This window comes from Rana temporaria, chromosome 6 (assembly GCF_905171775.1).
Source record: "Rana temporaria chromosome 6, aRanTem1.1, whole genome shotgun sequence".
NCBI classification, from domain to species: Eukaryota; Metazoa; Chordata; class Amphibia; order Anura; family Ranidae; genus Rana; species Rana temporaria.
Window position 1 is genome coordinate 181,201,303 of NC_053494.1, and position 27,356 is coordinate 181,228,658.

A 27,356-nucleotide genomic window follows, 5' to 3' on the forward strand; every position below is an offset into this window, starting at 1 on the left:
TACAATCAAAGAACGACCCTTGATTAAATGATTAAGTCAAAACATTAACAAAATGGGTTTGCAAACCTTAAAGTGGAACTTTATCCAATAACGTGATAAAAAATAATGTTCTTTAACAAGAAACATACATTCCACATTAATAATTATGCTACCAAAATTAGTGCGTGCTGTAAATTGCCTCCAGCATTGCTCCTGTCTCTTCTTGCTGGAGGCTGCCATTTTTCAGAAGCCCAGAGGCCATGAACAGCAGTAAATCATTAAAGAGGCGTTCCACCCAAAAGTGGAAGCTTTGCTTATCTGTCTCCCCCCCTTCCGGCGACACATTTGGCACCTTTTGGGGGGGAGCAGGTACTTGTTTTTGACAGGTACCCAACCCCAATTTCCATCAGACCTTGCCGCGGCGAGGTGCGTCAGAAGTTCGGCCCCCCGCCTCCTTCCCCTGCTGTCGGGCCAGTAAGAGCGCATCGCACATGTGCAGTAGGGAACCGGCTTTGAAGTACGAATGGCGGAAACATTGACTGGGTTGTCCACATCGCTGGATTCCAAGACAAGTACGTGTCCTATTATTAAAAGTCAGCAGCTACTGTATGTGCAGCTGCATACCTTTTATTTATTTGCCTGAGGGCTTTCACACTGGAGCGGTGCGCTGGCAGGATGTTGAGAACGCTGAAATCAATGGGCAGCACCGCCAAATCGATGCTTTGAAGGCGCTTTTAACCCTTTTTCGGCTAGCAGGGGGTTTACCACCGATGCCTGCCACAGTGTGAAAGTGCCCGATTGTCAGATTTTTTTTTTCTATACTTCATAGCGTCGAGAAGGATCTGTCATTCGAGCCCGCCACTAAATTAAACAAAGGGGCGGGGTCACTGGGTGATGTCACTGGGTGACCACGTCCCTTTGTTTAATTTAGTGGCGGGCCTGAAAAAAAAAAGAGCCGACAATTACATTTAAAAGCGAACAATGACAGTCAACGCTGGCAAGTGAGGGTGCCTGTATGTGTAGACTGCCCCCTCACTGTGTACACTGCTCTTGTCCTCTCCTTGCACACACTGCTCCCCCCCCCCCCCAAAGAGGACTTGTCACGTATATATCACATAGGGGACTATTGGTTCCCCTATTTGATAGCAATAAAATTATAAGTAAAAAAAAAAAACACTAGAAAAGTCAAAACACAAAAAAAATAAAAAAAATGTAAGCCTCCCCATGCCCACATACGCAGGCCTACGTACAAAAATGCAATCGTTGGGATGCCCACATAAAAAGTAAAAAAGGCAATTGTGCTACACATGTTACATGTCACTGCACAAGCCAGAGTATGATCAATAATTTGGGCACCAGAGCTCATAATCAACGCTAAACTGATGACCTGTAGGGGCCTTTAAAGCATCACTTATGGAAAATATAGAGTATGTTTTTTCAATGTTTCACAAGTACATGAAATTTTAATGCTGGACATGTTGGGTGTCTATTTACTTGGTGTGACTTCATCTTTTATATATAAAAAAATAAAAATGGGTAAACTATTGTGTACCCAATTTTTTTTTATTTTTTTACAGAAATTTTGCATTTTATAAACCGATGTGCTAATACAATGCAACACATAAAAATGTGGAACTACCTATACTATATATAATGGTTGGGGGTTTTAAGTAATCTTCAAGACTAAAATAATTTTTTAATCATGTAAACCAAAAATTTAAGTGGATGTAAAGAACTGATGAAAAACTGATCCGTTTTTTTTTTTTTTTTTTTTTTCAAATTGTGTAAATTGGCAAGTGTGCGGATTTTAGTTCATCTGAATCTGTGCAGATCCAATATGTAACAGTGCATGAATCAAGGCAATCATGGAAAAAACTGCAGAGACTGCTTGTGTATATTCCAGTGAAATAATAATTTGAGATTCACAGAATATGCAAATCAATTTTCTCATCTCTAGTCTACACCTACGGTGGAATAAAGAGATCAGCAGTACATTGGCTTAGTGTTTAGCACTTCTGCCTTGCAACACTGTTGTCCTCAGCTTGAATCCCAGCCAGGACATTATCTGCATGAGTTTGCATGTTCACATTGTGCTTGAATGGATTTCCTCCAGGTTTATTCCGGTTTCCTTCCACACTCCAAAGACATTCTGGTAGGTCTCCTGTCAAAATTGGCTGTGGTATGTGTGTATATCTGTGTATGTGACATAAGGACTTTAGGCAGCCTGTAGATGGGCTTGAAGGAAAAAACAAAAAAACAAATGGCTCAATTCCCCCATCCACACATTCAAGTTAAATGGGGTCTCCTCCCTGCTGAGCTATTTGTATTCTGACAGTGGCCTTCAGAATACATTATTCCGCATTGCAGGCTATAGTTTGCACCACTGATCAAGAGGAAATATTTCAGCAGGGAGGTTGCACATAAGTCGATCAACTTCTGTACAACCCCAGTGCCCATGCATGAATCAAAATTCAGCCAGTCCCTGCGGAACCAGCCACATTTCCATCCATGCTTTAGACCAGGGATCCTCAAACTACGGCCTTCCAGCTGTTGTAGAACTACAGATCCCATGAGGCATTGTAACACACTGACATTCACAGAAATGACTAGGCATGATGGGAATTGTAGTTCCTGAACCGGAGGGCCGTAGTTTGAAGACCCATGCTTTAGACTGTCAGCTCCTTAAAGCAGGGATTGATAGGAATGGTATTTAAAGCACACATACAAGGGCCCGGATTCACATACATCGGCGCATATTTATGCCGCCGTAGCGTATCTTTTTTTACGCTACCCCGACGCAGCGCACAGAGGCAATCCCCGAATTCACAAAGCACTTGCCACCAAATCTGCACTGGGTTTCTTAGGCGCAAGTCCTCGTAAGTGTAAGTGGGCGTGAGCCATGCAAATAAGGCGTGATCCCATGCAAATGATGGGCCGACCGCCATAAAGATACGAATAATGAACGGCGCTTGCACCGTCCCGTGGATGCATCCCAGTGCGCATGCTCAGAATCACGTCGGAACTACTCCCTAAGATACGACGGATCACTGCCTACGACGTTAACGTAACCTACGCATAGTCATATTCACGTACAACGTAAACGACATAAGATACAATGGCTTGTGTTCCCTGGTCCATACCTTTGCATGGGTTGCGCCTCATCTATGGGGAATAACTTTACGCCGGACGTACGACTTTTTTATGCGCCGGGCCCAAGTACGTTTGTGAATCGACGTATCTACCTCATTTCCATATTTGAATAGGAAATCAATGGGAGCACCACTTACTACGTCCAGCGTAAATATGCGCCCGCGATACGCCGGCGTAGGAAAGTTACGTCGGTCGGATGAAGCCTATTTTCAGGCATATCTTGGTTTCAGAGTCCGGCGCATAGATACGACGGCGCATATTTACACTTACGCGGCGTATCTCAAGATACGTTGGCGTAAGTGCTTTGTGAATCCGCGCCATTGTTGGCACTATATAAATACTTGCAATAAATAAAAATACTAAATGTTGAACACATCTAATGTGCAGACAACATACAGCATTCATTTCTAATAAATAGATATTAAAGTGTTAGGGCTCTTTCACACGGAGCAGATCCGTATTAATCCGCCCCGTGTGTGTCCGTAAATCCCCGCTGAGCTGTCGGCGGACAGGGCGGTCCCCGCACACTGTGCAGAGACCGCCCTGTCTTTCCCCTGCTCTCCCCTATGGGGAATCGGATGAATACGGACCGTGTGTCTGTATTCATCCGATCCGTTCCGCCAGACGGAAGAAAAATAGGGTTTTCTTCCGTCTGAAAAAGCGGATCTTTGCGGAGGCGGATCTTTACGGACGTTAGCGGATGCATCATCCGCTAACGTCTGCAATCCCATAGGGAAGCATTACAAGTCCGTAAACAGACTTGTAAAAAACGGACTGTTCGTCCGCCCGTGTGAAAGGGCCCTTACTAAACCAAGTAATCTATAAATAGTTCAAGATGTGACATCACACCCACTGTGTTCTTTTTCAGTTACTGGGCATAGAGGAGGCGGAAGGGACTGGGCTGTCATTTTGGATCTGTATACACACATGTGTGATGTCAATATCAAGTGACCTGAAAAGCTCAACTCAAACAGGAAATGTTCTCTCCTGCAATAGAGACCAAACTGAGCATGTGCAGCAGTACTACCCTCACTGTGTCTTGTCTGGCCTTGCCAAGAAAGACCCTGCAGGAGGGGGAGGGGATCTGTGCATACAGGATCAAAGAGCCTTTTTATACAATAGAGGATTAACCCCTTAAGTTCCACAGCGAGTACAACAAGCATGCTACATTGCATATACAGATATTTTACTGTTGTGGGTTTAGTAACACTTTAATAATGTCTGCAAGATTTCTCCCAGTCTATATTTTGGGTCACTATTTGGAATACATGACAGGTACACTTTAGAAGTCATAACCTTATACCCATTAATCTCTAGTTATTCTATGCCTTTTGTGAACCTTTTCAAATCTGCTTACTTAAAGTGGTAGTAAACCACAGATAGTAAGGCTTGCCTGTAGGTACAAGTGCCGAATGTCAGGCGGGACAGGCCGGTTCAACGGAAACCAGTCGACATTCAGCTTGTGTGTATTGCAGCCGGTCCGATAGAAGCCGGTCTCTTTTGGCTGGATTCTGTAGAAGGGTCACAACTGAAAAAGATCTGCCAACTGTCTCCCTGTCAGAACACAATAGCACAGCAGGGGAGATTTCTGTAGTACATCAGACTGTTAGTACATCGGCTCCAACCTGAGCTGTCAGTTTTTTTTCGTTGGTTAAACAGAAAAAATAGTAGTGTGTACGAGGCTTTACCTGCTTAAGGACCGCCACACGACTATTTATGTTGGCAGAATGGCACGGCTGGGCACATGGACGTACAGGTACGTCCCCTTTAAGATGCCCAGCCGTGGGTCCTGTGTCCGTGACTGCGCCCACAGGACCCGTGGACCCGATCGCCACCAGTGTCCCGCGATCGGGTCATAGAGAGGAGAGGCGAGTGTAAACAAACCTTCCCCGTTCTTCCTAGTTTGGCCGTCAGTGATTGTCTGTTCCCTGTGTTAGGGAACGACGATCAGTGACGTCACACGCAAAGCCACGCCCCCCCCCCCCATAGTAAGAACACTCCCTTAGAACACACTTCACCCCTACAGCACCCCCTCCTGGTTAACCCCTTCACTGCCATTTTCACAGTAATCAGTGCATTTTTATAGCACTTTTCGCTGTGAAAATGACAATGGTCCCAAAAATGTGTCAAAAGTGTCCGAAGTGTCCGCCATAATGTCACAGTCACGAAAAAAAATTACTGATCACCACCATTAGTAGTAAAAAAATAAAAATAAAAATGCCATAAAACTATCCCCGTATTTTGTAAACGCTATAAATGTTTGCGCAAACCAAACGCTTATTGCGATTTTTTTTTACCAAAAATAGGTACAAGAATACGTATCGGCCTAAACTGAGGAAAAAAACATTTTTTAATATATATTTTTGGGGGATATTTATTATAGCAAAAAGTAAAAAAATTTTTTTTTTTTTTCTCAAAATTGTCGCTCTATTTTTGTTTATAGCGCAAAAAATGAAAACCGCAGAGGTGATCAAATACCACCAAAAGAAAGCGCTATTTGTGGGGAAAAAAAGGACGCCAAGTTTGTTTGGGAGCCACATTGCACGACCGCGCAATTGTCAGTTAAAGCGACGTAGTGCCGAATCACAAAAAGGGGCCTGGTCCTCTACCTGCATATTGGTCCGGGTCTTAAAGCGGAGTTGCACCCAAAAATGGAACTTCCGCTTAATCCACTCCTCGCCCCCTTACATGCCACATTTGGCATGTAATTTTTTTGGGGGGGGGAGTGGGGGCTTCAGGAGTGGGACTTCCTGTCCCACTTCCGCCTTCCGCCGAGGGGCTAGTAAGGCGAAAGCTTAATCGCCTTACTGCAGCCCCTCCCTGTAGGCGATCGCTTACACTCGTACGGCGCATGAGCAGTGACGCTCGCGCATGCGCAGTGGGTGCCCGGCCGTGAAGCCGAAAGCGGTCACGGCCGGGTGCCCACACTTGGAATGAAGACGCCGGCCGGAGAGGGGGGGAGAGGAGCGGAGCCCCGGCCAGCGCGTCGCTGGAACTGTGGAGCAGGTAAGTGTCTGTTTATTAAAAGCCAGCAGCTACACTTTTTGTAGCTGCTGACTTTTATTTAACATAAAAAAAGTCTGGAACTCCCCTTTAAGTAGTTAAACAGCCAATGGCATTGAAAATTCTTTGTCTGCACTAGGAACCAATTACGTTGCCACTAGCAACCAGAGTCCTTAAATTTGTAATAATAATAATAAAAAGAATCTGGTAGGTTTCCTTTGGGCCACAGAAAAGATTCCTCGATCAGCCATTCTAATAGTTCAGGGCAAGAGAACACATTTCAATAAGGACCTTGCAGAGTCTTGCCAATATTCTCCATCTGCCGGAATAGCTGAAGCCCAGCAACATCAGCACAGGAAGCGTATTCTCTGCGAGCTTCATTAGATGAGGAAGCCACAACATCTGCTGGATATTAGAGGGCAAGGGGGCACATTCTGACAAATTCCTATTAATGACCTGGGATCTAGTAACCGTAACCCACATCATCTTACAGGCCACATACACAGCGAATTGCACACACAAGGGACGAAGCTTCACACGTTCTAACTCAAGCCGGTCTGCCATTGTAAAATATATGAGTGGAGGAGCACAGTTCAATCCAAGGGTGGAGACTGCCCATGTGCATAGGATTATTGCAGGCAAAATACAATTAAAGTAATAGTAATTCCTGCATTGCACAATGACCACACTTGGCTGACGTCCCTGGGATTGTCATGTCATGTATTATATATAGCATCGTAGGTTTACTAAATGTGAAATACAGAAACAGGTTTTCCCTAAATGATCTGGAAGATTGGAAAGTGAGGCTCCACTTTAACCATCCAGAACATTCAAAGAAAAAGAAAAACCATTGTTAATACGTTATTAATACATCAATACAGTGGAACCTTAGTTTACTAGTAACGCGGTTAACGAGCATTCCAGTCCAGTCGGTCAGGTCCAGACGGCTTACACTTCTCTCCTCTGTAGGCATCACCGGCCACTTCTCCTTTTCTCCTCTGCGGGCATCACAATCCGCTCCCCCTTCCCCTGCTCCATGGCTTCTGTCTCCTCCCTCTTCCTTGGTGGCCAATCAGAATGCTTCTCCTTTCGGCCAATCAGGAAAACGGGTCTCAGATCCGCTTCCTGATTACCAGGGAGGAGATTCAGTGTGAAAATAGCGAAAATTAATTTGCTATTGTCACACAACTAGATAGGCTGGATTCGCAGTGCTCTGTGTCCTGAGCCCACTATATTTTGAAGATTAGAGCCTCTGGCTCTAATTACATGCTTCAAAAAAACCAACTCCCCTCCGGACGCATGGATAGGGGGGCGGAAACTGTGCGCACCTAATGGATGGGCCACTTTTGCTTCCGTCCTAACCCTGCATCAGCGAGGTGCGTAATTTCTCAGTCTGCATCGGTCACCTTCTGGGATCTGTGTGTGTCCCAGAAGACAGCGGGACCATTCAGAAAAAAAAAGTACGGCCCTTAATTGCAATGGCGGCGCCTGCACCTTAGCCAATGGCTTCAGAGGGCCGATATCTTGGGATCCCTGAACAAGTAAGTGACCTAATATTAAAAAAGTCAGCTGGCTACAGTGTTTGTAGCTGCTGAGTTTTAAATATTTTGTATTTATTTTTTTGAGGCTGGAACTCTGCTTTAAAGTGGTAGTAAACCCTCCTATCGTTTTCAGCCAAGGAAGCGGCCATCTTGACCTCTGTTTAATCTTCAACTGCCATGGTGCTGTACATGTGACCTGTTATGAAACCAGCCATTGGATGGTTTGGCAGTTTGGTTGAGAGCACAAACAAATGTGACAGCTAGCATTTCCGGCATGCCAGCAATGTTAACTGTTTTTGTAACTATCAAATTGAAGGGTTTACTTCCACTTTAAGTTTAGATGTAAAGTTTTTGTCTCAATTAAGAGCATTAAGTGTAATTTCTGTCTGCTGCTTCCTTCCTCTGCTATCAGCATGAATAATTTCTAACAAGTTTTGACACCAAGCGAAAAAAGGTGACTCAGCTGATTGACAGCTTTAGCTCTGTTCCTGTGTGAAGAGGGGTGTGTCCCTTCCCTCCAATCAGCTCTGAGAGCTCTCTCCACTGATCTCTGCAGAGTGTAATCTCAGCTCTCTGACCCCTTTTTTTCCCCTGAACTCTCAAACAAGCTTTATAATTCAGCACTTTAAACAGATGTAGAGAAGAGAAGACTGCAAATAGACAGGTACAACTTATGTAGGAAGATTTGTTTAATCTCTATTCATCACCTGAGGCCAGTCACTTCCCTGGGTTTACACCCACTTTAAGAGCAGGACTTTCTAAGGATCACACATACTTTATTAACTTGTCCCTATTATAGTCACCTTTGCTCCTTTTTTGCTCAGAAGGGTGACAATATTTAGGTGTCCAGAAGCAGCCGCGTAGCACAATGGCGTCATTCCACTCTCTGACATCCCATCCACAATGGCCCCAGACTCCAGCAGCAGGCAGACCATCTCCTCGTGCCCGAGGTGCGCTTGGACACACTGGATCGGGGCATTATTCAACACCTCTGTCCTGTAGTTGACGTTTGCCCCGGCTAAAATCAGGAGTCGGCTCACCTGCAAAAAGAATCAAGAAGTAGGTTAGTTTTTTCCCCTGGACGGAGGAATGCTATAGGCAGCTGCAGCACATTCATTTCGCTTGGCTAGAGCCAAAACCACAGAAGACATTTGTGTATGCACTTTACACCAGCTCTGTGATATTCCCTGAAACACAATAAGCTAGACTTAACCCGCTTTCTTGATGCAGGGCATGGGAATACATTGTGGTCTATTAAAGGAGGACTGACAGATGAAAAACATATAATAGGTGTAAGATAATATAAGTGCATTAAAAGTTGCTCCGGACTGTAAAGGAACATTACCCTCCCCCGACACCGCATAGCGGAAAACTGGCAACTCTACAGCATGTTATTAGAATGGAAATTGTTTTACAGAACTTCATTATCAAAGACTTGTTGGCAATGACTGACCAGTGATGGGTTATTGATCGGTCATACAAAAGCCAGCTATTTCCGATCAATCATACAAGGTCTGTTAAGTAATAAGGATATCTGCCTGGGTGCAGTTGGAACGACCAAAAGGGAGGGGAACATGAGCCAGCAGATGGGAGATTATTACCGTATATACCCGAGTATAAGCCGAGTTTTTCAGCACATTTTTTGTGCTGAAAATGCCCCCCTCGGCTTATACGCGAGTTACCTTTTTGCGCCTGATCTCCCGAACTTTGGGGACCCGGTACTGGCCGACCGTAGGTCCCCTGGCACACATGTAGCCCCACAAAGTTTGTTGTCTGGGGGACCTACGGCCGGGGAGCACCGATTTTTAAAAGCATAGACTCCCATGTTAAACATAAGTCGAGGCATGGGCACAGTGAGGCATGGGCACAGTGAGGCATGGACACAGTGAGGCATGGACACAGTGAGGCATGGACACAGTGAGGCATGGACACAGTGAGGCATGGACACAGTGAGGCATGGACACAGTGAGGCATGGACACAGTGAGGCATGGACACAGTGAGGCATGCGCATGGACACAGTGAGGCATGCGCATGGACACAGTGAGGCATGCGCATGGACACAGTGAGGCATGCGCATGGACACAGTGAGGCATGCGCATGGACACAGTGAGGCATGCACATGGACACAGTGAGGCATGCACATGGACACAGTGAGGCATGCACATGGACACAGTGAGGCATGCACATGGAAACAGTGAGGCATGCACATGGACACAGTGGGCCGGATTCAGAAAGATACGACGGCGTATCTCCTGATACGCCGTCGTATCTCTGAGTTCGGCCGGTCGTAGTTCCCACGCCGAGTTTTGAAATTTTACATTGTTTGCGCAAGTCGTTCGCGAATACGGCTGAACGTAATTTACGTTCACGTCGAAAGCATGACGATTTGCCGACGTCATTTGGAGCATGCGCACTGGGATTCAGTCGCGGCCGGCGCATGCGCAGTTCGTTCGGCGCGGGGACGCGCATCATTTAAATGATACACGCCCCCTACCCGCCGAATGTGAATTCCGCCGGGTGATTTACGCTACGCCGCCGCAACTTTACAGGCAAGTGCTTTGTGAATAAAGCACTTGCCTGAAAAACTTGCGGCGGCGTAACGTAAATAAGATACGTTTTGCCAGCAGAAAGATCCGCTGATCTTTCTGAATCTGGCCCAGTGAGGCATGCACATGGACACAGTGAGGCATGCACATGGACACCCTAGGCTTATACTCGAGTCAATACGTTTTCCCATTTTTTTGTGGTAAAATTAGGTGCCTCGGCTTATAATCGGGTCAGCTTATACTCAAGTATATACGGTACTTTAGCCGGGGAGATTTTTTTTTTGTAACTTCTGCATTTCATTATCTTTTCTCGCTTCCTATCCGCAGAATGCAAAATCTCAGCTTTTGAGTTTTAGCCGATGACCATCCCTTGGGATCTGGCCTTGCAGGGTCGGTACAAAGAGTATAAAGTCTGTTACTTGCACTTAACACATGTTCTAAGTTAAAATAAACTAAAAGGAAAGCTGTGCTTTGCATAACAACTCAAAGGCCCCGACCTTTCATCTTCTAGTCTATCCAAGAGACATGAGAAGTAAGGGCCGATCGTCTGCTATGGGAAATACAGGCAGGTTTGCTTTCAATTAATGTGGGCTACGAGGCTCGTGATTCTTGTTAACTGAGAGACTAGCAGACTTATTTAATACAGAAAAGTTCTGTAACCAATAGGGAAACATCAATCGTCTTCTACTGCTTTTATTGCTATAATCAGACAAAAGGAGAAATCTAGTTGGATCTCAGCACTTTGTACATTACCACTGTCCTATGCTCTGTTTTATTGATTATGCCCATAGGCATTCATAGGGATTCAATAAAAAACCTGCATTAGAAGACACTTGTTTACAAGTATAGGGATTTATTAATGATTACAAAAAAATGAACACCAACAGGGTTTTCAGTTCGAAAAAATTAATAAAAAAAGACTTGTGTTCTCAATCCACCAGTTGTAAGTGAGGCCAATAGTGTAAGTGAGGCCAATCAGATTAAAGTGGAAGTAAACCCACTGGGCCAGATCCACATACATGTAGAACGGCGCAGCGTATCAGAGATACACTACACCGCCGTACCTTACCTGGCGCATTTTCGAATCCTCATCGATTTTGCGCCGTAAGTTACGGCGGCGTAGTGTATTTCTGGTGGCGGATTTGAAATTGGGCGGGTTGGGGGCGGGTTTCATTAAATGAAGCGTGTCCCTGCGCCGAATGAACTGCGCATGCGTCGTCCCGAAATTTCCCGCCGTGCATTGCGCTAAATGACGTCGCTAGGACGTCATTTTTTTTAACTTAGACGTGAGTTACGTCCATCCCTATTCACGGACGACTTACGCAAAAAAAAAAATTTCAAATTTTGACGCGGGAACGACGGCCATACTTAACATGGCAATTCTATGTATACGCCGCAAAATACCAGTTTTAACTATACGCCGGAAAAAGCCGACTACAGACGGCGTTAGAAAATGCGACGGCTGCGCGTACGTTCGTGGATCGTCGTAAATCGCTAATTTGCATACCCGACACGGAAAACGCCACCCAGCGGACGCCGAAGTATTGCATCTTAGATCCGAAGGCGTACGAAGACGTACACCTGTCGGATCTAACCCAGAAGCCGTCGTATCTTGTTTTGAAGATTCAAAACAAAGATACGACGCGGGAATTTTGAAATTACGCGGCGTATCAATAGATACGCCGGCGTAATTTCTTTGTGAATCTGGCCCATTGTTTTTTGCTGGTCAATGACGGGCCACTTTTTGCAATTCGGCACTGCAACGCTTTAACTGACAATTGCGCGGTCCTGCGACGTGGCTCCCAAGCAAAATTTACATATTTTTTTTTTCTTCCCACAAATAGAGATTTATTTTGGTGGTATTTGATCACCTCTGCGATTTTTATTTTTTGCGCTATAAACAAAAAAAGAGCGACAATTTTGAAAAAAAAAATGCAATATTTTTTACTTTTTGCTATAATAAATATCCCCCAAAAAATATATAAAAAAATGTTTTCCCACAGTTTCTACATATTTTTGGTAAAACAAATAAAATAAAAAATCGCAACAAGCGTTTATTGATTGGTTTGCGCAAAAGTTATAGCGTCTACAAAATAGGGGACTGTTTTATGGCATTTTTATTAATATTTTTTTTTTACTAGTTATGGCAGCGATCAGCGATTTTTATAGTGACTGCGACATTATGGCGGACACATCGGACACTTTTGACACCATTGTCCTTTTTACAGCGATCAGTGCTATAAAAATGCACCGATTACTGTAAAAATTACACTGGCAGTGAAGGGGTTAACCAATAGGTGGCGCTGTAGGGGTTAAGTGTTCCCTAGGGAGTGAGGGGCAGCACAGTGGTGTAGTGAGTAGCACTTTCACCTAGCAGCAAAAGGGTCGCTGGTTCGAATCCCAACCTGCCTGGAGTTTGCATGTTCTCCCTGTGCCTGCGTGGGTTTCCTCCGGGTACTCCGGTTTCCTCCTACACTTCAAAGACATGCTGGTAGGTAAATTGGATCTTGTCCAAATTGGCCCAGTATATATTGTATATCTGTGTGTATGACTGTGTGTCCCAATCCTACGGGGTAAAATGACCGCACCAGCCAAGCATACACTGTCTGGAAAAAGTGCCCAGAGGTGATTCAGTTCGCATGAGTAGCGCTATACAAGTCATTCATTCATTCAGTGATTCTTACTGTTAGAGGGCATGGCTACACGTGACACATCACTGATGACCGTTCCTGATCACGGGGAATGGTCATCAGTAACAGTGTCACTTGGCAGAATAGGGGAATGCCTTGTTTACACAAGGCATTCCCCTGTTCTGCCCTTGCCGACCGCAATCGCAGACCTCCCAAAAACATCGAGTTCCCGGGACCCGCAGTCGTACTCACGAGGCACGCGCACGCGCCCACTGGACGGCAAATTTAAATGGACGTACATGTAAGCCAATCTGCCTGCCTGTACCATGTTGTCGACGTACATAGTCGTGCGGCGAACAGCAAGTGGTTAAAGAACTGGAGCAGACAAAATCTGGAGCAGCTCTGCATAGTAACCAATCAGCTTCTATTTTCTAGCTTGTTCAGTTAAATGAAATATGAAAACCGACTGGTTGCCATGCAAAACTGCTCCAGAGTCCAGCCACTGATGGTGTATCAATAGTGCACTTTAGTCTGAGTCACGCTGTGCAGGGAACTATGGTTAGCCACCTAGCAGCACTGGGGTCATTGGTTCGAATCCCAACCACGGTATTACCTGCCTGGAGTTTGTATGTTCTCCCTGTGCCTGTGTGGGTTGCCGCAGGGTATTCCGCTCTCCTCCCACACTCCAAAGATATGCTGGTAGGTCAATTGGCTCCTGTCTAAAATGGCCCAAGTATGTGTATGTACGAATGCGAGTTATGCCTAGTACACCTGGACCGAATGTCAGGAGACACTGCCCGGGGTCAATAGAAACCAGCCAACATTCAGCCTGTATGTATAGCAGCCAGGCCGGCTTCTGTCGAAGGGTCATGACCGAAAAACGGTCTACCGACCACTCCCGATCAGGGCTCTTAGCCAATGGTTTAGAGCACTGACTGGAGTGTCGTTTCGTTTTTTTCCCTTCAAACCAGCAGGTGGTGGCATGTACTAGGCTTTAGGGACCTTAGATTGTAAACTCCTTGGGGGCAGGGACTGATGTGAATGTATTCTTGATTCACATCATAAAATGTGAATCAAGTACCATGTACTTTTATGAAAAAGGATCCTGTTATTTTTTAGGTACTCATATAGCGCCGTCAATTTACGCAGCACTTTACATATACAATGTACATTCACATCAGTGCCTACCCTCAAGGAGCTTACAATCTAAGGTCCCTAACTGACATTCATATACTAGGGCCAATTTAGGCAGAAGCCAATTAACCTTCCAGCATGTCTTTGTTCTCTTTGTATTGCTTCCTTTCTGTGAAATCCCTGGTGTTTCTGCCAGTCTGATTTCCTACTAAAAAAAACTGACCACACTAAAGCAGCATGGTCAGTTTTCTGGCTGTGCTGGGAACTCAGCCTCTTCTTCAATGATCAGACTTGTCCTGACCACACAACCCTGCACTGCCTTTTACTGGAAAGCTGAGCCGATTCCCCTCCCACCAGCTCTTATGCAGCTGAGAACAGAGGGAATGTGATCACTTAAAAAAAAAAAAAAAGAAGAAGGGGGGAAAAAAAGGTATTTTTATACGGTATATTTTTTTTATAACTATACACAAATATTTTGCCTTTCATTTCTTTGTTTAAGCGGAATGGGTTGTTTTACATGTTGATCGTTTACAATCACATTAATACTTATGTAAAGCGCTGCATAAACTGGCAGTGCTATATAAATACATGTAATAAATAAAAAAAACTACAAGAGACTAAAATAAAGATAGACTGCCATACTCCAAATGTGAGGTTTTTATTTGTTTTATAACTGGATTTTAAGCCATTTTGTATCGGACATTTCCCGAGTATGGCTGACTGTTTCAGCAAACAAATGGATGTCTGCCGGCAAATACTAAATACAAAAAGGAGCAGGAAAATAATTTGCAAAGACAATAAAGCATAAAAAAAATTACAACGTCTTCATACTACACAACACTAGAAAAGCATAAAAACACATCAATGACAGCTGTCAGTGAGCATAAAAAAAACCTGGTTCTCTTTATACGCAATGTTTAATGATCTATTTAACCACTTGGGCCCCGCGCTATTGACAAAAGACGTCAACAGCGCGGTTCTCAGGTGCCAAGTGGACGTCTTTGGAATGCATTACCCGCGCGCGCCACTGGGGGGCGCGCGGCGGGTAACCACGGTCCCGCCGCATCGCTGGGGACCCGATGTGTGTACCTGGCGGCCGCGATGTCCGCCGGGTACACGCGATCGTCGGAAACACAGCCGGTAACAGCAGGGACGTGGAGCTCTGTGTGTAAACACAGAGCTCCACGTGCTGTCAGAGGAGAGGAGACCGATCTGTGTCTCTTGTACATAGGGACACAGCATCGGTCACCTCCCCCAGTCACCCCCCTCCCCCCACACAGTTAGAACACACCCAGGCTACAGTTAACCCCTTCCTCACCCCCTAGTGTTAACCCCTTCCCTGCCAGTCACATTTATACAGTAATTAGTGCATTTTTATAGCACTGATCGCTGTATAAATGTGAATGGTCCCAAATTTGTGTCGAAAGTGTCCGATACGTCCGTCGCAATATTGCAGTCCCAATAAAAATCGCAGATCGCCGCCATTACTAGTAAAAAAAAAAATAATGAAAAAAAATCATAATTCTGTTCCCCATTTTGTAGGCGCTATAACTTTTGCGCAAACCAGTCGCTTATTGCGATTTTTTTTTTTTTTTTACAAAAATACGTCGAAAAATACGTATCGGCCTTAACTGAGAAAAAAAATTGTTTTTTTATTAAATGGGAGATTTATTATAGCAACAAGTAAAAAAAATATATATTTTTTTTAAATTGTCGCTCTTTTTTTGTTTATAGCGCAAAAAATAAAAACCGCAGAGGTGATCAAATACCACCAAAATAAAGCTCTATTTGTGGGGGAAAAGGGACGTCAATTTTGTTTGGGAGCCACGTCGCACGACCGCGCAAATGTCAGTTAAAGCGACGCAGTGCCGGAAGCTGAAATTTCGCCTGGGAACGAAGGGGGTTTATGTGCCCAGTAAGCAAGTGGTTAATATACTGTATGGGTCTAGCAGATTACAATCCCAGTCCATAGAAGAAGCCAGACTGGAAGGTGTGGAGAAGACTGATAGGTTTTCCACTAAGCATAACCTCTGCACAGTCTGGCAAACGTCGCTTATGGAAGAATGTGAAGTATGATTTTTAAGAAAATACTTAAAAATGCATTTATTTTCCAAGCCCAAACCGGAGCCTCCCTCAATCATAGGAAAGAGCAGAAAGGCTACATATCTCTCCATAGAGTAACACCACTACCCAAAAGTAAAGTCACCGGTTCTAAATCACCAAGCTGGAGTATCACTTAAAGCAGTATGGCAACGATCCTCACCCAAATCTCCAAAGCCTACCCCAGTATATTTTATTCATAGAAAAAAAACGTGTGTTGGGAGGTATGTGGTTGTGATGCTGCCTGTAAAGGGATTACAACCACTTTAAGGACCTATCCACAAGCTTTTATTACTGCAGTGTTATAGGAGCATGGCGGTGTTCCTCCTATACACAAAATACAGCATTTGTAGTGTCTGACAGTGACCGTTCCACTTTAAAAAACAAAACAACAAAAAGTGACATTTTCATTAGTCCCTTCCCTGGGGGTTCATAATTACAAACATTAACAGTGCATATAGGTCCAGACGATTCTACCTTTAAACCATTATGACATCATGTGTTACATTGCACTTGCCAGTTAAAATCTAAAGGCCAGATCTGACAATTGGCAGTAATAATGCACTACATCAGCTCCGAGGAACGCTGGAACCGTGTGAAGTTTTCTCATGTAACTGTAGAAATCCGGACCTATAGTGTACCCATGGCAACAAAAAACAAACACAAATGCCTCTAAGTGGGTAGCATGATACTACAAAGGCATGCTGTATAAAATAAAACAAGATAATTCATGAGTGGACCAATTTCAGCTGTCCACCCAACTAAGCCAGAAGACATTGGGGCACATACTATTACCAAACAAAGGGGTGATATGAAAAAGTTGGGTAAACTGCGTTTATGCACTGTCCTAATCTTGGAGAATCCATTGTGATTAAGGGGAAATCTAACATGTTCAATCAATTCTTCCACAGAGATCTTTCCAAGGGATATCTGCAGAGAAAGTCCATAGACATACTGCGGTCTCCCGATTTTCTGCCACTGGCTGGATAGGTCATACTTATCATGCAAATGAGCAACTAAAGTATAACCACTTGCAGCCTGGGCCTTTTCTGGCTCTTTTTGTTTACTTGTTTATTAGAAAACTGCTTAAAATGCCCAAACATTATATATTTTATTATAAAGCAGAGGCCCTAGAGAATAAAATAGTGGGTGCTGCAATTTTTAATGTCATATGGTATTTGTGCAGAGGTTTTTCAAACTTGCTTTTTTTTGGGGGGTGGAAGTGGATACACTTGTTTGAAATTTAATACACAATATAATGCCCAATTGTTTGGTAAAATATAAAAGATGATGTTACGCTTTAAATTGCAACAAATGGCATCAATTTTACTATCCATAGGCAACCCTTTAAAAGCACTCACAGCTTACTACTTTAGATTTACATAGGAGGTCTGGTGCTAGAATGACTGCCCACAATCTGATGTTCAAAGTGATACCTCACATATGTGGGGTGCTCTGTTTGTGCGTGTGCAGGACTGACGCATGCATGCCTTCGCACGCGAGCACTGGGGTGACAGGGGCACTTAAAGAGGATGTCCGCTGAAAAAAAAATATTAAAAGCCAGCAGCTACAAATACTGCAGCTGCTGACTTTTAATATTAGGACACTTACCTGTCCTGGAGTCCAGCGCCGTCCGCAGCAGAGGACGAGCGATCGCTCGTCACTCTGCTGCTCCCCCGCCAAACCCGGCTTCACTGCCCGGTTCCCTACGGCGCATTCGCGAGTTGCGCTGTGCCTGCTGATTGGCTCCCGATGTGTACTGGGAGCCAAAGGTGCCAGCACACAACAGGGGGGGGGGGGGTGACGCATTGGCCGCAGTCTGCCCGAGACTGTGTGGCCGGAAGTGGGTACAAATACCTGTCTTTAGACAGGTATCTGCACGACCCTCCCCCCGAAAGGTGTCAAATGTGACACCGGAGGGGGGAGGGTTCCGATTAGCGGGAGTTCCACTTTAGGGTGGAGCTCCGCTTTAACTTTTGTTTTAATTATTTTTACACCATTGCTTTAAATCTTTTTTTTTTTTTTTATCACAGGGGATATAAATATCCTCTGTGATAGCAAAAGGCAGTGACAGTTCCTCTTTATGGAGTGATCTGGGGTCTATTAGACCCCAATGTCTCCTCTACCCCTAAAAGCATTTGATCACACCAAGATTGATATGATCAAATGTTTTCCCCATTTTAAAATGGGCTGTTAACATCTGGGGAAACCGAAAGTGATGTATGTTAATCGCTTCTGGTTTTCTATACCATAGAGGCAATCAGAGCCATTCCAATCTCTAACTTCCTCTATGGTCAGCCATCGGCAGGACAGGAGAACCCGAGAAAGCTGCGGAGCATGCACAGTGGCCTACGTTTAAGGCCGGCGCATGCGCAATTCGTTCGGCACGGGGGCGCGCTTAATTTAAATACAAGCCGCCCCCTTTGAATTACGCGGGAATACGCCGGGCCATTTACACCACGCTGCCGCAAATTACGGAGCAAGTGCTTGGAGAATACGGCACTTGCTCCAGTAAGTTGCGGCGGCGTAGTGTAAATAGCTTACGCTACGCCGAAATGTACGAGAATCTGGCCCATATTGTATAGTTTGGTTTTAGATATAGAGATTCCATTTCCTTTATAAAAATCGAAAAAAAAAAATATATAAGGGGAACTCAAATAGCAAAATGCATAGTCAAAAAACACAAATAAAAATATCATGTATGTATGTGAAGCAATATCTATAGTTTGGTCATTTATAACTAAATTCAATTTGGTGGAGTTCTCTAAATCCATCTAGACACACTGAAAAGCACACAAAGTAGGATAAATCCCTTTACATTATTCCTAATCAGATATCCACTGAGGTGGAAAGCCTAGTAAAATAAACCTCTTTAGTTTAGCTTCGTTATTCCGGTATAAGGTTTCAACTACCACCAATATAAATCTTCTCCGCAGCAACCGCGATCTCCAGCAGACCCGGCCCGGACAAAACACTGCAATTAACACTCAGTTGGGGAGGCCTCTGGTAAACATAACCCCATATTACTATAATTGCAAAACTTTGCATTTTGACAAGTACAAAAAGACATCTAAACACCAATAGACGGTTTGATGAATGAGTTCAGGAAGGTTTGTAGGCGGGGAAGGAACTGAGAAAATAAAATTGGCCTATATTGAAAAGAGGAAACAGATTTAAAGCTGGTTTTGTATAAGAACTTCCGTACCGTAGAGATTGCAAACCCTTATTGAATGAGCGAGGGCGTTCTACAATACACAAACAACACACAGCGAGAAGACATTTCAATAGATTAGTAATTTTGGTGGTAATTGGGGCATGAGTGAACAGTTTATACAAGTAACAGTTTTCTTATGCGATAATAAATAAAAATCACAATCAACATTTTAATTTTGGCTACCAACAGATCAAAAAAGGGGTAACATATGGGACATGTATTGAGATAGAATATTATTACTTGCTGTCTCAAAATGGCAACTTAAATTGCAAACAAAGTTAAAACACTTTAAATGTGAGAAAGAAAACTAGGCAGCCTTGGGAGAGAAGTGAGCAGCTTATGTTACCATCCAAGGTCAAAAAGGCCAGCTTGGAAAGGGGGAGCAGCAGTCGTAAGTGGTCTGGTATCTGAAACTGCTGAAGATCATCCTCTGTCGATGTTAGAAGAAAATGGCACCATTAGTGATGCAAGTGGACCAGAGAGAAGCACCTGCCATGACCTAATTTTATTTTAGACGCTTGAATTGTTTTTACTAGTTATGTCTTTCTTCGCTCTTGAGCCTTCGGCTCGGTTTACACTGAAACCACAACCTGAAAGTCACGCGACTTTGCCGTGCAACTTGAAGCGACTTATAGAAACTTCATGAAATGCCTGGGTAATCTTCCTGTAATGCTGGATCAAATCACATCAATTAAGATGGGGATCCAACTTGGAGGCAACTTCCATTAAAGTCTTTGGGCACAAGTCGGATAAAAGTCGCCTTGAAGTAGTACAGGCAGGGGTCAAGTCCTGTGGAAAAAAGTGTGGGAACTCCCACCCCAGATCCACTCTCCCACCAAAAAAAATAAATGATAGGCTCACATGCATAATTACTAAACTGCATGTTTTTTTTTTTTTTAAGCAAGTTTTTTCTAAATCCCGCGATAATTCACGGGAGGCCTCCGCAATGTCTCCTGGGAACAATGACAAAAGCTCCCAGGAGACATTGCGGCATCGAGGAAGTGACGGAATACCCGCACACTACCCGATGAATCCATATACAGGAAGCGGCCAGTAACATAAAGGATTACTAAGGTTCGCCTGCCCCTGACAGCGACTCGAGCTGGGGATCGCTGCTTAGTGAAGGATTGGCTCAGGCGGCTCGGCTGCTCTAGTCCTGCAAAGGGAACTGCGTTCCTGCTGTGAAGTGCAGGAACTCCGTTCCCACGCGTTCCCGCAGGACTTGGGCCCTGAGTACAGGAACCCTTTCTAAAGTCGGACGGACTTCAGTAGTGCCAATTAAGACCGCTCTCATTGGCTAAAATGGGATTTCACATGTCACGCGACTTGGTGTCTCACAAGTTACATAGTAGGCGAGGTTGAAAAAAGACAAGTCCGACCTATGTGTGTGATTTTATGTAAGTATTACATTGTATATCCCTGTATGTTGTGGTCGTTCAGGTGCTTATCTAAAAATGTTTTGTAATTATCGATGTTTCCCGCTGAAACAACCGCCTGTGGAAGAGAATTCCACATCCTAACCGCTCTTACAGTAAAGAACCCTCTACGTAGTTTAACCTCTTTCCCACCGGGCTTGTTTTTTAGATTTGGTGTTTACGAGACTAAAACAGTTTTTTTTGCTAGAAAATTACTTAAAACCCCCAAACATTATATATATTTTTTTTCTAACCCTAGAGAATAAAATGGCAGTCATTGCAATACTTTGTCACACCGTATTTGTGCAGCGGTCTTACAAGCGCACTTTTTTTGGAAGAAAAATCACTTTTTTGAATTAAAAAATAAGACAACAATAAATTTTGCCCAATTTTTTTATATATTGTGAAAGATAATGTTACGCCGAGTATAATGATACCCAACATGTCACGCTTAAAAATTGCGCCCGCTCGTGGCATGACGTCAAACTTTTACCCTTAAAAATCTCGATAGGCGACGTTTAAAAAATTCTACAGGTTGCATTTTTTGAGTTACAGAGGAGGTCTAGGGCTAGAATTTTGCTCTTGCGCTAACGATCGCAGCGATACCTCTCTTGTGTGGTTTGAACACAGTTTTCATATGCGGGCGCTACTCGTGTAAGCGTTTGCTTCTGTGCGCGAGCTCGACGGGGCGCTTTAAAAAGAAAAAAATTTTTGCTTTATTTATTTTTATTTAGTTTATAATTTTTTACACTTTAATAAAAAAAAAAAAAATTGATCACTTTTATTCCTATTACAAGGAATGTAAACATCCCTTGTAATAGAAAAAAGAATGACAGGTCCTCTTAAATATGAGATCTGGGGTCAAAAAGACCTCAGATCTTATAGACTTAAATGCAAAAAAAAGAAAAAACAAATTGAAACTGTCATTTTTTCAAATGACAAAAAAAAAATGTTTCTTTAAGACGCTGGGCGGGACTGACGTTTAGACGTCACTTCCGCCCAGCAGAGCTATGGGGACGGGTGGGGGCGATTTTTCCCTCACTCGCAACCCCAGTCAGCTGCCGAACGGACCCGATCGCCTCCGCCGCTACCGATGGCACCGGTAAGCGGCGGAGGGCGCGGGAGAGCGGCGGGAGGGGGGCCCCTCTCCCGCCACCGATAACGGCGATCTTGCGGCGAATCCGCCGCGGAGATCGCCGTTATCGTGTACAGGACCGCCCACTGAAGAGATGGATATCTCGGCTGTGGCAGCAGCTGCTGCCGTTACCGAGATATCCATCTTTAAAAAGAGGACGTCTTTTTGACATGGAGCGGTGGTCAAGAGGTTAAAGTTAAACCTATTTTCTTCCAATTTTAGTGAATGGCCAGGTGTCTTATTAAATTCCCTTTCTCTGAAAAGTTTTATCCCTATTGTGGGGTCAGCAGTACAGTATTTGTACATTATAATCATATCCCCTCTCAAGCGTCTCTTCTCCAGAGAGAATAAGTTCAGTGCTCGTAACCTTTCCTCATAACTAAGGTCCTCCAGACCATTTTTTAGTTTTGTTGCCCTTCTCTGGACTCTGCAGTTCTAGCGCCCACAAGTCTGATCCCAAGACGCAGCAGTGTGAACTGAGCCTAAAGGAGGAGCTAAAGTTTGGAGAAAAAAACTAGTGGGTATTTTTTTTTTGTTCTCTTTCTCCCTGTGCACAGAATAGGCAGGATTGGTTTTCTCTCTCATTAGGTGGGACATCATCTAACAGGCCTCTCCACATCTCTACACTTTTGTGCCGTTTCAGCCCATAAGTTTACACTCTGGAACGAAGATCCAAAATGAATGTTTTTATCATGGATTGAGTGTTCGGTGTTCATGAAGCACTAGCATTATTCCCTTGATAAGGCATACCTTGCACGGGTATTCTTGCAAACATGGACCTTGTGCCGTTGGATGAACAGTCTACATTAGGGGTGTCCAACTTGCACATGTGGCCCAAGACAAAATCGGAAACTTACTTAAAAATTTGTGGAATCAAAAAATGTGTTCACACTAATTCCGCCGACACACGGTCGGAATTTCCGGCAGAAAATCTGACTTTTTCTGCCGGAATTTCTGGACGGACTTAGATAGAGAGCAGGTTCTCCATTTTTCCGTAGGAAAGTCCGGTTCAGCGGGGATCCTCCGTAAAATCCCCGCTGAGCTGGCAGCTGACAGGGCTGTCCCTGTGTCAAATATCACACAAGATTTATGTTGTCGTCTTTTATTTTCATAATAAAAAATATCACAAAAAATAAATAGAATGAAGTTTTAGGGCCCTTTCACACAAGGCGGATCAGTAATGATCCGCCTCCGTATGTCCGTACAGCTCAGCGGGGATCCTCCGTAAAATCCCCGCTAAGCTGGCAGCTGACAGGGCGGTCCCCGCACACTGTGGGGGATCGGATGAACACGGACCGTATGTCCGTGTTCATCCGATCCGGCAGATGGAAGAAAAATAGGGTTTTCTTCCGTCCGAAAATGCGGATCTTTGCGGAGGCGGACAAATTACGGGTGTCAGCGGATGGTCATCCGCTGACACCCGTAATCACATAGGGACCCATGTATGTCCCGTTTTCATCCGCAACGGACGGATGAAAATGCGGACATACGGTCCATACGTGTGAAAGGGCCCTTATTCCTCAGATAGGTACATTAGCTATATGAGCAATCAATAACTTGTGATTTGTCTGACTTTCTGCTCATCAGCTAACCTTATTGTTGGTGTATTTTATGCGTGACCCAAGACAATTCCTCTTCTTCCAATATGGTCCAGGAAGGCAAAACGTTGGACATCCCTGATCTACACGAACCATAACAGAATATTTGGATAAACGTCCTGATCATCCTAGTGTATTATGAAGGACTTTGTCATAAAATCTACTAGAAATCTCAGTTCACCTACTATGCTGAATTATGTATACGTTTTCTTCTTTGAATACTTGAGAGCTCCACTTTTAAGGAGATGTGTAATAAATTTTAAAGCAATTTTTAACTAATATTTGGTGTTCATTTTATTTTTTTCACACCTAATTATCCCCCTCTTTAAAATTTGATAGAATAGACTTAAGTATGTCTCTACTGCCAACAAACTCCTTGCCCTTTGGCCTTGGTGAAAAAAATTGGGATGGCTGTCTATAAAAAAGAAATCAAATAAAGGTTTGCAGCCTTGGCTTGTAGTTGGTTCCACCCTTCGGGAAAATAATACTTCCTGACATTACTTTTTCAGAGTTCCCAACAATGTTTTTTTTAATAGCTTAGTATAGTCAAGCGAATGAAAGTTGATCAGTGACTGGCGGCTATGGGTTGCTGCACACTAATATCATTAAATATAGTGGGTCACTTCAGACTTTTAGAAGTTCTATAGTTTCTTCTCTGACACGGTTGGACAGTTTGGAAGAGTACAGAGAACCTTTATATTGTTCTAGCCATGAAAGCCTTGATCGTGCTCCCTGAGCTGACACAGGTCACATGTCCTGTTGATGTCATGGCCTAACCACAGTACTGAAGTATTGTGTGCTGTGTCACTGGTTGAACGCTATCCAAAACGAACAAGCTGCTCCCACATTTGAGCTCCAGAGCATTGCAACTTTTAATCAACCACTGGAGTAGAAAAGTCATTCAGGGCATTTTCCGAATACTGTCTATACAAAGTGCACATACAGCAAATTCTTTGCAGTACAATTACCTTTACATTAGGGGTGTACAGATTCCTTAGAGAAGCAAGGGCGGCAGACAAACCATCTGTGCTGTATCCAATCCACAAGGCTTGAAGAGTACTAGATGAGATCCCACTCTTTTTACTGAATCCCTGAAGCAATGAAACAGACCAACTGTCAGATTTACATACAAAATACTTTTTAATAAGGTAAAAAAAAAAAAAAAAAGTAATAAGCAATTAGTAGTGTGTAATAGTAACCCTTACTGCTCTACTCTAAACCAATAAAAACTGAACTAGTATTGCTAATGGTAACTAAACATAATTGCAGACTAATGCCTCGTACACACAATCAGTTTTTCTGACAGGAAAACTGCATTTTGTTTTTCAGCAGGAAAAAAGCAGAAATTTGTCTTGCATACACACGGTCACTCAAATCTTGGCTGAAATTCCGAACATCAAGAACGCAGTGAAGTACAATGAGCCAAGATCAATAAAGTTCCATAGGCAGTTTGGCTCTTCTGCACGTCGTAATTGCATACAAACGCGATTGAAATTTTTTCCCGTCACAAAAATTGAGATCCTGCTCTCAATCTTTTCTTGGCAGGAAAACTGACAGAAAAAGTGTGATGGAGCATACACACGGTTGGTTTTCCTGACAAAAACCTCACATCGCACTTTTCCTGTCAGGAAAACTGATCGTGTGTACTAAGGATGAGCTCTGGCGTGTTCGCATGCTACACGTGCAGAGCCCGCCAGGAAGTGTGCACGGCGCTGCGCTAATCACAGCCAGGGAGACATTTCCCGACCTCTGCAGCCGAGCATCGGGACAATGTCTCCCTGGCTGTGATTAGCGCAGCGCCATGCACACGTGTAGCATGCGAACATGCCAGAGCTCATCCTTCGTGTGTACGAGGCATTACAGAACTGAAAAGGAATCTTAGCAAAATGTTAAATTGATGACAACAAACATGGGCATTCAGACAGCTTCAGCACACCCCTCAACCAAAACGTAACCTAAAGAAATCCTAATTAGCAACTATGGTATCTCACCAGTAAGGATGAGCTCCGGCGTGTTCGCATAGAACACGTGCAGAGCCCGCCAGGAAGTCGGCACCCGCACTGCGCTAATCACAGCCAGGCAGACATTTCCCGATCTCTGCAGCCGAGCATCGGATAATGTCTGCCTGGCTGCGATTAGCGCAGCGTGGGTGCCGACTTCCTGGCGGGCTCTGCACGTGTTCTATGCGAACACGCCGGAGCTCATCCTTACTCACCAGTACCTTGAACAGAGTAATGGTAATGATTATGGTGGTGGTGATGGTGATCAGGTTGCAAAAGGGCAAGATCTGTCACCAACTGGCTGACTGTGCCTGTGTAGTGACCCCAACCTTGGCTCTGTTCAATGACCAGCAGGCAGAGAGATCACAGAACTGTCAACAGGTATTTTACAGGTATTTTCTTTCAGATTAGGATAAAGGATAGTGGGAGGGATTCAAAATCAGATCTGTCAGTACATATAGCAAACACAATTTCTTACAGGAGGTTTGTTCTTTGAAAAAATAAGTTTGGGAACTAAAAAAACAAACAAACCTACATGCTCACCCAAGGTGTATGCAGCATTGATCCAATGTTGTATCTGTTCTCTGCTGTCCCTAAGACAGAGAACCGAGAGATCAAAAAACGCTGATTGATTTGTGCTCTATCTTCAGTAAGCAGAGAGCGATTTACTGATAGCCACTGGCTCTCTGCTCTGCCCCTCCAGTGCTCACTGGAGAGCCGTGCTGTGCAGAGGGTGGGAGCAGCTGGCTCAGGCTCTCAGCAGTGCAGAGGCTGAGCCAGCTGCCGGTCAAGGATCTTGACATTAAAGTCAGGAATTCTTCAGAGCCTGGACTGCTGAATGAGATCAGCCGACAATGGACTTTAAGCCCACTGTCAGCTGAATGCTAAGTGGTCCTACTTCTTTAAGACTGAGTAAAAACATGAAAAGTGTTTGTACATATGCCGACCATACTTCCAGATATACAGATAATGCGTTAAAGGAGAGTATCTATAAATCAATTTTTCAATATTAAAACATTATATTAAGACGTGAAAAACAAGGGGAGGAAAATGATATGCGTTATATTGACATTTTCGGTTTAGTTTACTGCATGACATCTTTCTGGAGATATCATCTTACACAACCAATGAGGCAGAATTCCCATCATTACAAATTATTTTTAGCTGCTTGAAATACTTTAAAGTCTGTGTTTACTGGAATTGCGGTATTTCACTTACAAACAAATGACAGAGAAACAATCTCAGAATCCTCCAACATGTCTTACAGTCACATTCAATGCTTTTGAGGAGTGTCTGCTAAGACAATTGAGAGCTATAGGGGGCCTCCCATTCCTTCTGCATGGAACTGTATTGTAATTGTACGGTCCCCTTCTACATTGTAAAGCAATGCGCAAACCGTTGGCGCTCTATAAATCCTGTATTATAATAATAATAATAAGATTATTATAGACACAGGGGTTGATTTACTAAAACTAGAGTGCAAAATTTGATGCAGCTGGTTGATCAAGGAAAGTTTTCCATTAGAGGTCGAATGTTAATGTCAAGCAGGAACGGCCATAAATGGATTGAAATTCATCCAGGCCCTGCTGAACCAGTCAAATTTCAATCCATCTCTGGCCAGCTAAAAGGTATAATAAACCCAAAAGCAAACATTTATTATATTGCAGCTTACCAACTCATATGCCGCGTAAAACACGACCGTTTTTCATGACGAGAAAAATGCTATTTTTTAAATTGGTCATTAAAAAGGACCGTGTGTGGGCTCCAGAGCATTTTTCTCAATGTGAAAAACGGGCATTAAAAATTTAGAACATGCTCTAATTTTTATCGTTGTTTTTCACGTCGTCGTTTTCCACGTCATGAAAAACGGTCGTGTGTAGGCTTTAACGACGGGGAAAAAACATGCATGC

General features: G+C 43.9%; 1 protein-coding gene across 2 annotated transcripts in view; it reads right to left on the reverse strand.

Moving 5' to 3' along the window:
- Window positions 1–27,356, reverse strand: part of TANC1 (tetratricopeptide repeat, ankyrin repeat and coiled-coil containing 1) — a 330,651-nt gene that overhangs the window by 45,950 nt on the left and 257,345 nt on the right. For both annotated transcript variants that reach the window (XM_040357904.1, XM_040357906.1), the window contains 2 exons: window positions 24,415–24,537; window positions 8,477–8,713 (listed from right to left, as the gene is read on the reverse strand). In XM_040357904.1, the coding sequence (XP_040213838.1) occupies window positions 8,477–8,713; window positions 24,415–24,537 (360 nt within the window). The remainder of the gene's footprint in view (window positions 1–8,476; window positions 8,714–24,414; window positions 24,538–27,356) is intronic.